At 38.3% G+C, this 12,280-nt stretch overlaps 1 protein-coding gene across 1 annotated transcript; it reads left to right on the forward strand.

Moving 5' to 3' along the window:
• Positions 1 to 1,491: 1,491 nt before the first annotated feature.
• Positions 1,492 to 9,644, forward strand: si:dkey-250l23.4. The gene is made up of 4 exons (XM_039803739.1): positions 1,492 to 2,727; positions 6,781 to 7,018; positions 8,025 to 8,150; positions 9,314 to 9,644. The coding sequence occupies exons 1-4, from the start codon at positions 1,693 to 1,695 to the stop codon at positions 9,517 to 9,519; spliced, it is 1,605 nt and encodes a 534-aa protein (XP_039659673.1). The 5' UTR covers positions 1,492 to 1,692; the 3' UTR covers positions 9,520 to 9,644.
• Positions 9,645 to 12,280: the final 2,636 nt, after the last annotated feature.

Genomic DNA, 12,280 nt, shown 5'->3' on the forward strand with positions numbered 1-12,280 from the left:
GTGTGTGTGTGTGTGTGTGTGTGTGTGTGTGTGTGTGTGTGTGTGTGTGTGTGTGTGTGTGTGTCTAGAGAGCCATACAGAGGTTTTTCAGTATCACAGAGACAGAGTGAAGTTTGACAACTTCATGGCCAGATTAACCTGCTTGGAAAAATGTTGTATTTATTCTTTTTAACAGCACTTTATGTAGCTTTATGTAGCAATATGTATCGTGTGAAGGGTTTTACACTTAAGTAGTACAAATTCCATAACAAATGTGCAATTCTTTAAATTACTTACTGTAACACACTATGGTCTGGGGATGTTGGGGCCCTGAGGGGTCTGGGGCCCCTGGGCATTCAGCCTTGGCTGCAGTGGACAGAGAGACCAAAATGCAAGTCATTCAAACGTGATTAATTAAGACTACAGTGTAGGAGATAAACAATTGAGATATTTGTGATTATATTAGAAAAAACAAGTAGAGATAACCGGTTAAAAATGATTAGGAAAGATTATTACTTTATTTTGAACTATTTACCAACAGTACAAAAATACATGAGAAAAGATGACTTAATAGGGATTTCAAAAGTGATTTTCCAGTCACATTTCCTGAGATATTCTAGTGCTTATTAACCCAAAAGCCAAAGGCATAAACCTTAGTATTCAGCCTGTTAGGACATAATTAAGACAAACCAGTGAGGCATTATCAGAGGATCTGTGGAGCTGTATCTAAAATGGTAATTTATGCCTTAGAATGGGCTATGTAATTCACTGTGATCATTTTCTAAGAATGTGTGAATAATAGTTATGTAAATAAGGCTGTCAATTTACATTTTATCAAAGACCAAGACCTAAACAATGATGCAAAGTACCAACTTATGCCATTCCCCTCAATTAGACATTACAGTAACAGTTGCATGACCTATTATAATAAAATGTATACTGTGAGAGAATACATATAGAACTTTAAATATTTCTTGTTTTTTTATTCAACTATTTCCTGTTTCCTGTTAATTCTCTATTTGGAAACTATAAAACTGTCTGTCAGAACAAAGCACTATTGAAGAAGTTATCCTGATCTTTTTCCTCAAATACATTTTGATTTTCTTCAAGTCCAGGCACTCACTCACTCACTCACTCACACACACACACACACACACACACACACACACACACACACACACACACACACACACACACACACACACACACACACACACACACACACACACACACACACACACACACACACACACACACACTCTCTCTCTGTGCTCTATTTGTAAACCCCAGAGTAAAAAAAGCTGACACCATATTAGTGGATGTGAGAAAAAAAAGGTGGCTCTGGTTTTTTCACCTTATTTTGTGTATTCAGTGGTTGTATAGTAATGTGTTTTCTATAGGTCACACAGGACAATAGTGAGGCCATGAACAGTGCACCTATTGTAATGAGGCTCACCAGGGGGACTTTGGCTTTGTCAACAGCATGGAATGTCCCAGCGGGCTAACGGGCAGGATAGGCCAGGCCAGAGGCATGCACTGCTCACCTCCTCTACACTGGAACAGTCCCTCTAAAGAGCTTGCACCTATACATCCAGAAGTAGTGGGAGGCAGAGAGAAGACTTTGGGGAAGATGACAGGGGAAAGACCAGGCTAGTTGGTAGAAGTTGCTTCAGATGTGCTCTGCTGGTGAATGAGGGGCTCAAAAGCATCACCATGAGCTCCCATTTGGAACCCTCTGGTGTTAATGGATCAAGCAGAGTTGGAGGTCGTGGAAATGAAGATGATGGTGAAGAAAACAGCAACAATGAGACTTACACCCCATGCTTAAAGACAGTGAGACCTAGGCTGAGGAGTGCAGATCCAGCCGGAGAGGGAAGGTCGAGCAGTGTGGAGCAGCTGGTGAGACCTGCCCTGCCAGGGAGGAAAGCACACAGAAAGACCTGCATCAAGGACAACAGAGGAAGATGGAGAGAGGGAAATCAAGACAGGGATGAGGAGAGACAAAATGTTGAACACACAGGAGGCAGGGAAAGAGGAAAACAAAGGCAGAGAAAGACTGAAAGAACTGGTACACATGGAGCTGGAGCGCAGGACAGACAGGGAACAGGAAGCGCTGAAAGTTTGTCTAGCAGTAATTCTGAAATCCAATTAAACAGCCCTTTGGAAGGATCGAACAACTTGCAGAGAGGATCCACGTGCCCTAGACCTCTCAGTATTGGCTGCACCCGGAACATCGCTGCCAATTTAAACCCCCAATCCCCTCGGCCAGCAATGAGGTCCATGTCTTCTGCTCTCCCTCAGCCTCCCATCCAAACCAGATCCACACCTCTGTCCCCTCAGAGACTTTCATCCAGAACAGCAGCAGGAGACCTGCACTGCAACCCATTTAGTTCACCCAGAGAGACAGATCCATTCTGGGTGGAGGTGAGAACAGGGACAGCAACTGGACGATTGTCACAAAGCCATCTGACACACATCCCATCTCTCACCAACTCAGAGCTAGGAGAAGAAGAAGAAGAGGAGGAGGAGGAGGACGAGGAAGAGGACGTGGAAGATGGCGAGGAAGGAGGCAGTGGTGTGACGGAGGTGATAGGTCAAACCATGACATCAGCAGTGGTGCCGCCTTGTGTTCCTTTTCTCCCTGAGAGGAGGATGAATAAAAGAGAGAAGAACAGGATTAAGTGTCTGAGGAGGAGGCAGAGGAGAAGGGAGAGGTGGAGACAAAGTCAACTGCAGGAGAGCAGACAGGTAAATGACACAAATTACTGACAATGACAATGAGTACTGAAGTCACTGTTCTTTTACCAAATGTTTTACCAGTGATTTTAGGATTAAGATCAGGCAACTACCTTATATATTTTAGTGCTGCTGTATAAGAAGAACCGCAGAGCTGATAATTGAATCATTGAATAATTTATTTTTCTCACCCATTTCCCAATTAATAATATGTTAATACAATGCAAATAATGTCTCAACTATTAAAGCACTATGATATTTTATGTGACACTGAGAAGTACAGTAGGGGCACAGTAAGGGCACTTATAAATTTATTACTTTTCATTTATCATTTACCAAACCAAATATTCCGTCTTCATGTGTAGTCTTTATCAGTTAAGAAGCTTTAGGATACTCTTCAGTTGCTCAAGTCTCAATGCACTTCAGCCTTAAATTACCTAACTGATCCACTTTTGTATGTTTGTGTGTATGGTAAAATACAACATGCACACAAATCAGACCTAAATATTGCATGTTGGGTCCACTTTTCACTGTATTTATTCATGGCACTTTATGTGACTGTGTGGCTACACGTGTATTTTTGCGTCTGTGTGTTAATTTAATCTAAGTCTGACTGTCGACAGCCCTATCAGCACCCAGCTCCTCTCAATAGCCATTGTACAGTTTAAAGTGGGGTTACATCTGAATTAGTTGCATGATGAGGCTTGGGTGGAGAGCCTTTCAAAAGCAACCAGACAACAGAGCAGATTCTGTTTTTGATTGGCTGCTGCAGATCTGCAGTTACGTTGGTGGACTGAAATTATTCTGACTGCTGAGTTAGAGAAAGCTGAATAAAATTAGTTGCATTGAAACACAGAAAATAATTTCCCTAATTCGATGCCCTCCTGCTAATTATATTGTTTTTAGTTAAGATATTCCTCTCTCCCTCAAATTGCAGTTAATGTATGCATGATGTAGATAAATAATACACATACTATCTGGCTCTAGCAGATATAATTGTGTATATTATAATGTGGTGGATTATTTCTGTGGGGGAGAATAGATGGCATGTGCCACCATGAGGAGAATGCAAAACGAATGAAATGCAAAAACAAATGTTTTTCCATTTTTCCCAATTTGTGCTACAGTTATCACGTGTAAATTAAGGGTCAAGAGCCAAATGTTAGAAACTCAAAGTTCTTGTTGAGAGTTAGATGATAAGATTGATAATGTTTGAATGTTATACAGTATATGTAGCCCAAGTCAAGAGGGGATAAGCTTATCTTAACTTAGTTTATCATAGTTTACCTTAGCGTAAATACTGAAGCAGGGTATAACAGCTAGCCTGGCTCTCTCTAAAGGAAAACAAATATGGCTATCTACACCTCTAAAGCTCACTAATGGACATGTAATATCTCGTTTTATTTGTGAACACAAACAAAAATGTAATAAATAAATTGTGGTTTTACAGAGAGTTGTGTTTTTAAATGTGCATTTTGATGAGATATATTTAAAAAATAAAAATAGTTAATGATAAAGATAGTCAGAGTCAGGTAAGCTTGACATGTTTTGAAATCTTGTATGTGAATAGTTATGTTATGACATCACATACATGTAACATAATCTAGCGACATCTAGCAACGCTTTCGAGCAAGCTACTTTCCATAGAAAATAGCTGGCAACACTGGACCAGGCACCTGGCTGTCTCACAGTGAAAGCAATACTCTAGGAAGTTGTCCAATATGTTTGTGCATGAATTAAACAAATACGATACAGCACATTAGTTTGTGAGCTTTAATGGTGCTGGTACATGTTTGAACTTTGGAGAAAGCCAGGCTGGCTGCTTCCACCTGCTTCCAGTGTTTATGCTAAGCTCTATACTTAATGCACAATGCGAGTGGTATTGGTCTTCTCACCTAACTCTCAGAGAAAAAGTGAGTAGGCATGTTTGTTTATTAATTCAGAATAAATTAAATGAGTTTGCTTGGTTATTTATCAATATCAAGACTTATTGAGTGTGTATGCTATGTATTTCCTCAGCTTTTTCCAACTTTGCACTCGCACAGTTACACTCATTCTCATTTGGGAGCTGCTCACTACAAGCACAGCATTTCACCTATTAGCCACTGGGACTTAAGGATACTTCTCAAGGACAGCTCAACAGTAGTTTTTCTCATTCACCCTCTCATATTATTATTATTATTTATTATTTTAACCCTTTGGTCACAAAGCCTTGTTTAAGTACATGTTTCACAATGTGTGTTTCCAAATATGATGCTTTATTTGTTTCCCCCTTAGCAGATTTCATGCAACTTTACTGCTTATGCCTTCATTGTTTGTGGAAATGGTTGTTTTAACCCCCCTGATAGAGTCTCATGTAATTTTTGCACTTTGTAGAGAATATACACTAGGCCAAAGGTCAGAGCGTGTATTATTGTCATGCAGTTTTCCACAGGAAGTGGGTTCATCCTGGGTAATGGAGAGGCAATTAGTGTTGGATTGTTCAGTTACTTACTCCAGCTACTGCTCAGAACCTGAAATGTGGTTGTGGCTGAATGTAGATCTGCAGAAACATTTATAGCTATTGTACAATAATTATTATTCTTTCAAGTTTACACAAACCACATTTGTGTCAGGTTAGTCAAATGAAGCTAATACAAGTTAAGGTAGTAAAAAGAAAAACGTTTACTCCATGTCTACTAAAAGATTTTAATTTACTTTTACTTCCCAATGATAAAGAATAGTACTTATTTATTGATGTACACATTTAACAGTGCAACCAAGACAAAGGTGTCATGTTACAGTGCATGTTGTCACAGGAGAGCCTCAGTGCCCATGATTGCTTGGAGCTGTACACTCTGTGTTCTCTCCTCTGTGTTAATGACACACCTTGGGAGGCAGGACTGGTGCAACACCGAAGTCCCTGGAGTTCCCCTTGGGCGATAAAGTGGTAATTACTCTGGAAGCACCCCCTGGTCTTTTTTAAGACTGAGGCTTCAGACACTAATCCTCTGAGTCTGCCGTCACAGGTCTGAGTAGGAGGACTCGAGGGACCCCAGATACTGTTCTCAAAACGGGTTTTTGTACTTCCTCTCATATGAATTTTATTTGGAATTTGGAAATGCTGAGTGTGGATTTAGGTGCAGAGGCACCTGGGAGGGAGGGCAGTTGACTGCTGAGGGGATGAGAGGGATTGGAGCAGTGGGGGTGGCAGATGTATTGTGCCATATGAAATGAAAAGATACAAACTAGATTAAAAGGGTAAACTGAAGACAGGCCATCTGCAGCGTAAACAAAATGTTTTATCTTACAGAATTGTGTATGCATGAGTCACACTGTGCCTTATGGAAAAACTCTACCTGAAGAAAGTAACAACTCTCTGTTTGCTGTAGAGTAAGGGGAGTTTGAATTAGGGCCAGCGTCAGGGTCAAAATGCTGTATTTAGCAAACAATGTTTATGCTCTTCCATAAGAAGTGAGAAAGTGTAGGTAAGTAGATGTTTTATTCTGCTGAGCTTACATCTAAAACCCTCATGTCCTCACACATATTATTATGCTGTGCAGGTGGGTGTCAAAGACAATTTACACTCATCAAATGTGTGTATTAAAGTGAGAGTATTTTAAACAGAATCTCAAGAGGACTGCAGTAGAGGACGTTTTCACTTATATTTATTGCCAGCTGGTGCGATGACATAGTGATAATGTATGCTCAAAACCTCATATGTGGGGGGTCAGCTTTCTGGATTTGTCTCCTTTCTTCTTTTACTTAATATGTCTGTCTGCAGAAGCTCATTCCATGTAGACATGACCCTTTAGAAATGGGTTTGCCATCATGGTTTTAGATTTTAGAGATAGAAGAAGAGATAAAATACGTTTGGTGCTAATCTGATGTTAATCTCGTCCAAAACACTTTTTACTTTTTACAGTATACAAAGGCTTGCAGATGAAGATGTGCATGTTTGCAATATATACACACACAGAAATATTTATCTGCATGAAGAGATCTACAAGAAAATATATGCATGGGCGTTGATACATCTATCAACATCATTTATCTTTTCACCATATGCCTTTGCTCGTTACCCAGAGTTCAACAGGGAACCCATCCAGCAGCAGTAGTGAGGATGATGAGGACATGAGCGCTGGTGACAGAGAAGGTTACATATGCGCTGTGTGTTTGGATGTATACTTCAGTCCTTACATGTGTCACCCCTGCAACCACATCTTCTGTGAACCCTGTCTGAGGACGCTGGCTAAGAACAGCCCCACCAATACCCCCTGCCCCCTCTGCAGAACAATCATCACACATGTCTTCTTCCAGAAGGGTGAGCTAATGGGCAGAATGCACTTGCCATACAATTCACATGATTTGAAATACGTATCAACTCTACTTATGACTCTGCTAAACATTTTAGATTACATAATGTGAGATGGATATATTTAAATATGCCAGTAAAATGTGTAGTTTAGAACAAAACAATCATAATGTAACAGTAAATTAGCAGCTAGGCTATATGTGTATTCTTATGTCTGTTGGCTGTTGCATAGATGACATCTAAGCTGCAGATTGTTCAGAGGGCCCAGCTGCAGATGTCCCGTAGGGAGCAGAGTAGACGTTTAGTTCAGCTCTGACCAGATGAGTCACCCCGACTGAGAAGACAAAATCAAACAAGATTGGAACACTTTTATTTAGTGCTTTCTGAAAAGGGTTAACCTGATGAGTGGGAAATGCATTGCAATATGACAAAAGAGATGTTTTTAGCAATTGCGGCACCTGTAGACAATGAAACCCTAATCTTATGTGTATCCATGTGATATCATTACAAAATAATCTTACATAATCTACTGTAATAATAATAATTTTGCACATATGCTCTATAATGACATACTTATTTTATGTAACCTTGTGATCACTGCAAGCTGATTACATGGAACGTAGTCTGATCTATGAATAAGTAATGAAGTTCTGTGATTCACTTTGGCCTACTTCTAGATGTATGTAGGAGAGAGTGAGCGGCAGGGACACTGCTGTGGCCATTAAAAGACAGGAGTGGCCATGGTTATGAGGACTGCAGACACACTAAGGGCTCTTGTGAGTGATTAGGTGACAAGGATTGTAGATTAGATTCTTGTGTTGATTACCAAAGCCAAGGTCACACAGAAACAGAACAAGGAGATAATGAGTAAGTCTGGTGATGCTGCATCTGCTGCTGCTTCTTTGAATACATTGAATCAATCAAACATAATCTATCCAGGCTATAAAGAAGTGTAGGTGTGAATAAGATATTCACGTTTTATAATATTTAGTTTGTTTCCTTGTCTTTCTTACAGAGCTAAACCAAACAGCAAGAACATTCTTCCCAAAGGAATACCTTTCCCGGAAACAAAACTTCCAGAAAGCAAGTTGTGCAAAGTGGCCGCTCCCAAGCTGCCGGAAACTCTTCCGTATCTTTGGAGGCAGGTTTTTAAATACTTATACACAGAATTCTATCAGATTAAAATAAACAGATTTGGCAAAATATCAGCAGCAGAAAGACACAATTGCAATTTTACTGTAATGCTAAAGTAAGATTGTAGGTCTTGCCAAGACTTGTGACAGAGTAGCACATGCTACGTATTTATCCTTAAAGTACCTCAAGGCTTCAGAGGTAGATTAAACCCAATGCTTTAATTTCATAGTATACATAATACACATTTAAGTTGCTGCCTTTGCCAGGCACACATGCAATTTCTTATTATAGACAAAATTCTTGGAGAATATCTTGAGGGGAAGCAATGTTCCCCAATATTAGTTTATCACCTATGTACAACTACTGATGTTGTACCATTATATAAAGTAATATACTGTAAATCTCTTTGAGTATTAAACACCCTACCCTTATGGCAATAATTACTTTCAGCAAAATATGGGCTCACAGCTTCAAGGAAAGCAGTAGCACAACATGGATGAACTGTATAAAGGCAATATAACTTAAATACATAAATAATGGTAGTTTGGAATATAACTGAACATATAGAGGTACAGTGGAAAAGTTGATAATGCTGCAGGAGATGATTGAAACACTTTTTTCTAAGATACTCAGGTTATGATTGAATCCTACACCCCCCTAGGAAATGTGTGACTACCCACCAATCAAACTCCGTACAATTTAAGTATTTATAAAAAGGTCACAAAATTACACATTTTACTTACTCATAATTTACTTGTTCAGTGATATTTTCAGTAAATGTTATCTCCCACTTGATGGTCTAAATGTTCCACAGCCTTCTCTATACTGTGTAATTCTGATGGAGAAGACGGACTCCTTTTTATTTTACTTTAGTATTAGCAGTTTACTTTATTTCAGCAGATTTTAAGATACTGGATGTTGTCCAGAAAAAAATATCGGATCACTCTTAAAAAAATAACAATTTTCCAGACATATTACCGAGGACGTGACCTTGGTTTCCTCAATAGTAGCTACCTTCCTGACAATGTGATGTCAATGCTTTTTTCCCACTATAAAAACTATTAGATTCCATTTTACCTGACATTAATTCAAATAAGGAGAAAACTACTGTAGAAATATTTCACTTGTGAAAACCACCAAATGTGATGCCTTATTTGTCACCCAAACCAGGCTTCCAGAGGCAGTCCAGTCCCATTGCTAGACGCCAGTTCCCCCATGGAGGAGGCTACCGTCTGGATGCTCTGGACTTTGAGGATGACTCTCGAGGCTGGCGTTTTGACATGGACATGGTCATCATCTATATCTACTCAGTCAACTGGGTTATTGGCTTCTTCATATTCTGCTTCCTTTGCTACCTCTTCTTCCCTTCTTTTTGACAGTCATAACTTAAATGATGGAGCAACATGGAAAGAGGAAAGGTTGAGGATACTGAAAGATGAGGGTAAAGTAAGGAACTAAGATGAAGCAGAGGCACACAAGCATATATATATATATATATATATATATATATATATATATATACAGTATATATATATATATATAAGGAAACTACAGTACAGGCCAAAAGTAGCCACCCTTTGCTTTTTTGATCGCAAACCCTTGGTGTTCTCTCAATGAGCTTCATGAGGTAGTCACCTGAAATGGTTTTCACTTCACAGGTGTGCTTTGTCAGGGTTAATTAGTGGAATTTTTTCCCTTATTAATTAAAAAAGCAAAGGGTGGCTACTTTGAAGAATCTAAAATATAAGACATGTTTTCAGTTATTTCACACTTTTTTGTTAAGTACATAATTCCATATGTGTTCATTCATAGTTTTGATGCCTTCAGTGAGAATCTACAATGTAAATAGTCATGAAAATAAAGGAAACGCATTGAATGAGAAGGTGTGTCAAACTTTGTGGCCTGTACTATATATTTATATATATATATATATATATATATATATATATATATATATATAGTACAGGCAGTAGTTTGGACACACCTGTAGGCTTTAATGAGAAGACAAGCAGGTAGGGATGACGCGATGGAGGGAAAACAATAGCTGGTGCCAGCTTGTTGTCTCTCATTAATAAATGATTGAAATAGAGAAATGGTGTAGGAGGATGTTTGGGAATCTAATGTTCTCTGTCTCCACATGTTGCGCATGTAATGTGGGTTGCACAACATGTCCTGTTCCTGTATGGATGGGAGATAATACATATGTGTCACGTATAACATCTAGGTTGTAGTGTTTTACATAATTTACATACAGTCTATTAATGCTTACATTTTTGATTAGCAGCACAGCCAACTAGATTACTCCTAGTCTGATTACTTTCAATGACATATTAATGTAAGTACTAGAAATAACAAGTGGAAAATTCCAATTAGGTTTTCTTCAATTTCATACTTACCAGCCCAAAACATTACCTCATTTTGAGATTTGCAGTCATGACAAAATATATGGTAATGCTTTAAAATACGACAAACATCTTTGTATTCCGAATTTTTCACTTATGAATTCAAACAGTATTTTCAAATTTAATTTAGAAACTTCTGTTGGACAGTGGAACCAATTTGCAATATATTTTATCATTGGGAAACACAAGCATGAGCAGCTGCTATAATGAGGTAGAGATGCTTGTTTATACTTTTGCCCAAAACACAAGAACATACCATTTCAGTACTACCACTGGTATTGCATATTCCAATGATAATACTGTAATGTAAATCATAGTTTATTATTATTATTATTATTATTAATAATAATAATAATAATAATAATAATAATAATGACTAACCCACAATAAAACAAAAAAAGACTAACATGAGTGAACACTTTTTGGGTGGATTTTCATGTTTATGCATCCTCAGAAAACTTCTTTAAATAAGAGATGTGCTCTTTGGTATGGGTTGAGACCATTTGTTTATGGTTTTATGAACCTCTGTTCCAATTTACCGCCATACACCATATCCTTACTACTAAAACCTTTTTAATTGGCACTTGTGTTATAATATACAGTATGTCTTGCTAGATGTTTTTCAACGAGAAGGAACTTTGTGGTTTTTATTGTTCTTAAGCACCCCCTGGAGGGAATAATGTTGAAATAAGTCACTGTATTTTATTTCAAAAGTTACACAGAAACACATACATACAGGTATGTAGATGTGGCTTTGATATGAATTTGTACATTCAAGCGGTTTCCAATTTGGTAATGAAATCATGTGCTAGAGCCAAATAAATTGCTTTTTCCTGACACAATTGAAGTTGTTTAGTTGATACCTTTTTATGTGCTTTTGTTAGCTTTTCCAAAGGACTTCACTTTCATTTTCTACTTGCATCAGTGTAAAGTATGTGGGCTTCACTCAATGCATGTATTGTTCACAGTTTGGTATAACTTTACAATAACAATCAAGTGGTATGGTGTGTTGCCAGTTGGACAGCAGGCAGAGTCTCGAGCCTTGGTGGAATGACCTCTGGCTACAAATACTGGCACTTGGGACAGAAAGTGTCACCTAGATGGTCAGTAACTAGTATAGTGCAGGAAGTAAAGCAGTCCCAAAGAGATATATTTGGAGCTTACTATATGGAAAGCACACATGAGGCCCAATCGGAAACGTTTGGGGAGGATATGGAGAAAGACTTTCAATTGGCAGCACAGAAAGGCATTAGCATTTAAAATGTACTATTGTAACTATTGGCCAAGTTTAAATGTGTTTATTTGTAAAAAAAAAAATGGTATGCACATTTTGGAGTAAAAGCCATTTAAGAATAATTAATTGACATGTCATTGCTAAGAAACCAGGAGATGTGTTAGGGTGCCATCTCTTCTAAGAGATCAAGACCAAACATATGATCAGTGCAGAATCTTTCACATTTAAATAAACATAAAATTACACTGTACGTTTCCTGTGTCACTGGATGTGTGTCTCTTTGTGTTTATGCAGCTGTGTGCATCTGTGGGTGTATGTCACGTAGATGGATTTTGAAAGTCTTCCTGCATTCACAATTAAATAGTAATGCATGTTTAGAAAGAGCACTCACCATACACTGAAATGGATTCCTAATTTATTCAGAATATCTACCACATACTTTCGTCTTGTGGTTGTCAAAAGCAAGGAAGGGCAATTGTCACAGCTGAAAGCAGGCACATT

Source organism: Perca fluviatilis, chromosome 6 (assembly GCF_010015445.1).
Source record: "Perca fluviatilis chromosome 6, GENO_Pfluv_1.0, whole genome shotgun sequence".
NCBI lineage: Eukaryota > Metazoa > Chordata > Actinopteri > Perciformes > Percidae > Perca > Perca fluviatilis.

What these genes read in the sequence shown, in the direction of transcription:
- si:dkey-250l23.4 (XM_039803739.1), top strand. Translation starts at nt 1,693, where the DNA reads ATGAGCTCCCATTTGGAACCCTCTGGTGTTAATGGATCAAGCAGAGTT. An exon ending in ACATGTCTTCTTCCAGAAGG is followed by an intron (nt 7,019 to 8,024) that starts GTGAGCTAATGG and finishes TCTTTCTTACAG; the next exon opens with AGCTAAACCAAACAGCAAGA. An exon ending in ACTCTTCCGTATCTTTGGAG is followed by an intron (nt 8,151 to 9,313) that starts GCAGGTTTTTAA and finishes CACCCAAACCAG; the next exon opens with GCTTCCAGAGGCAGTCCAGT.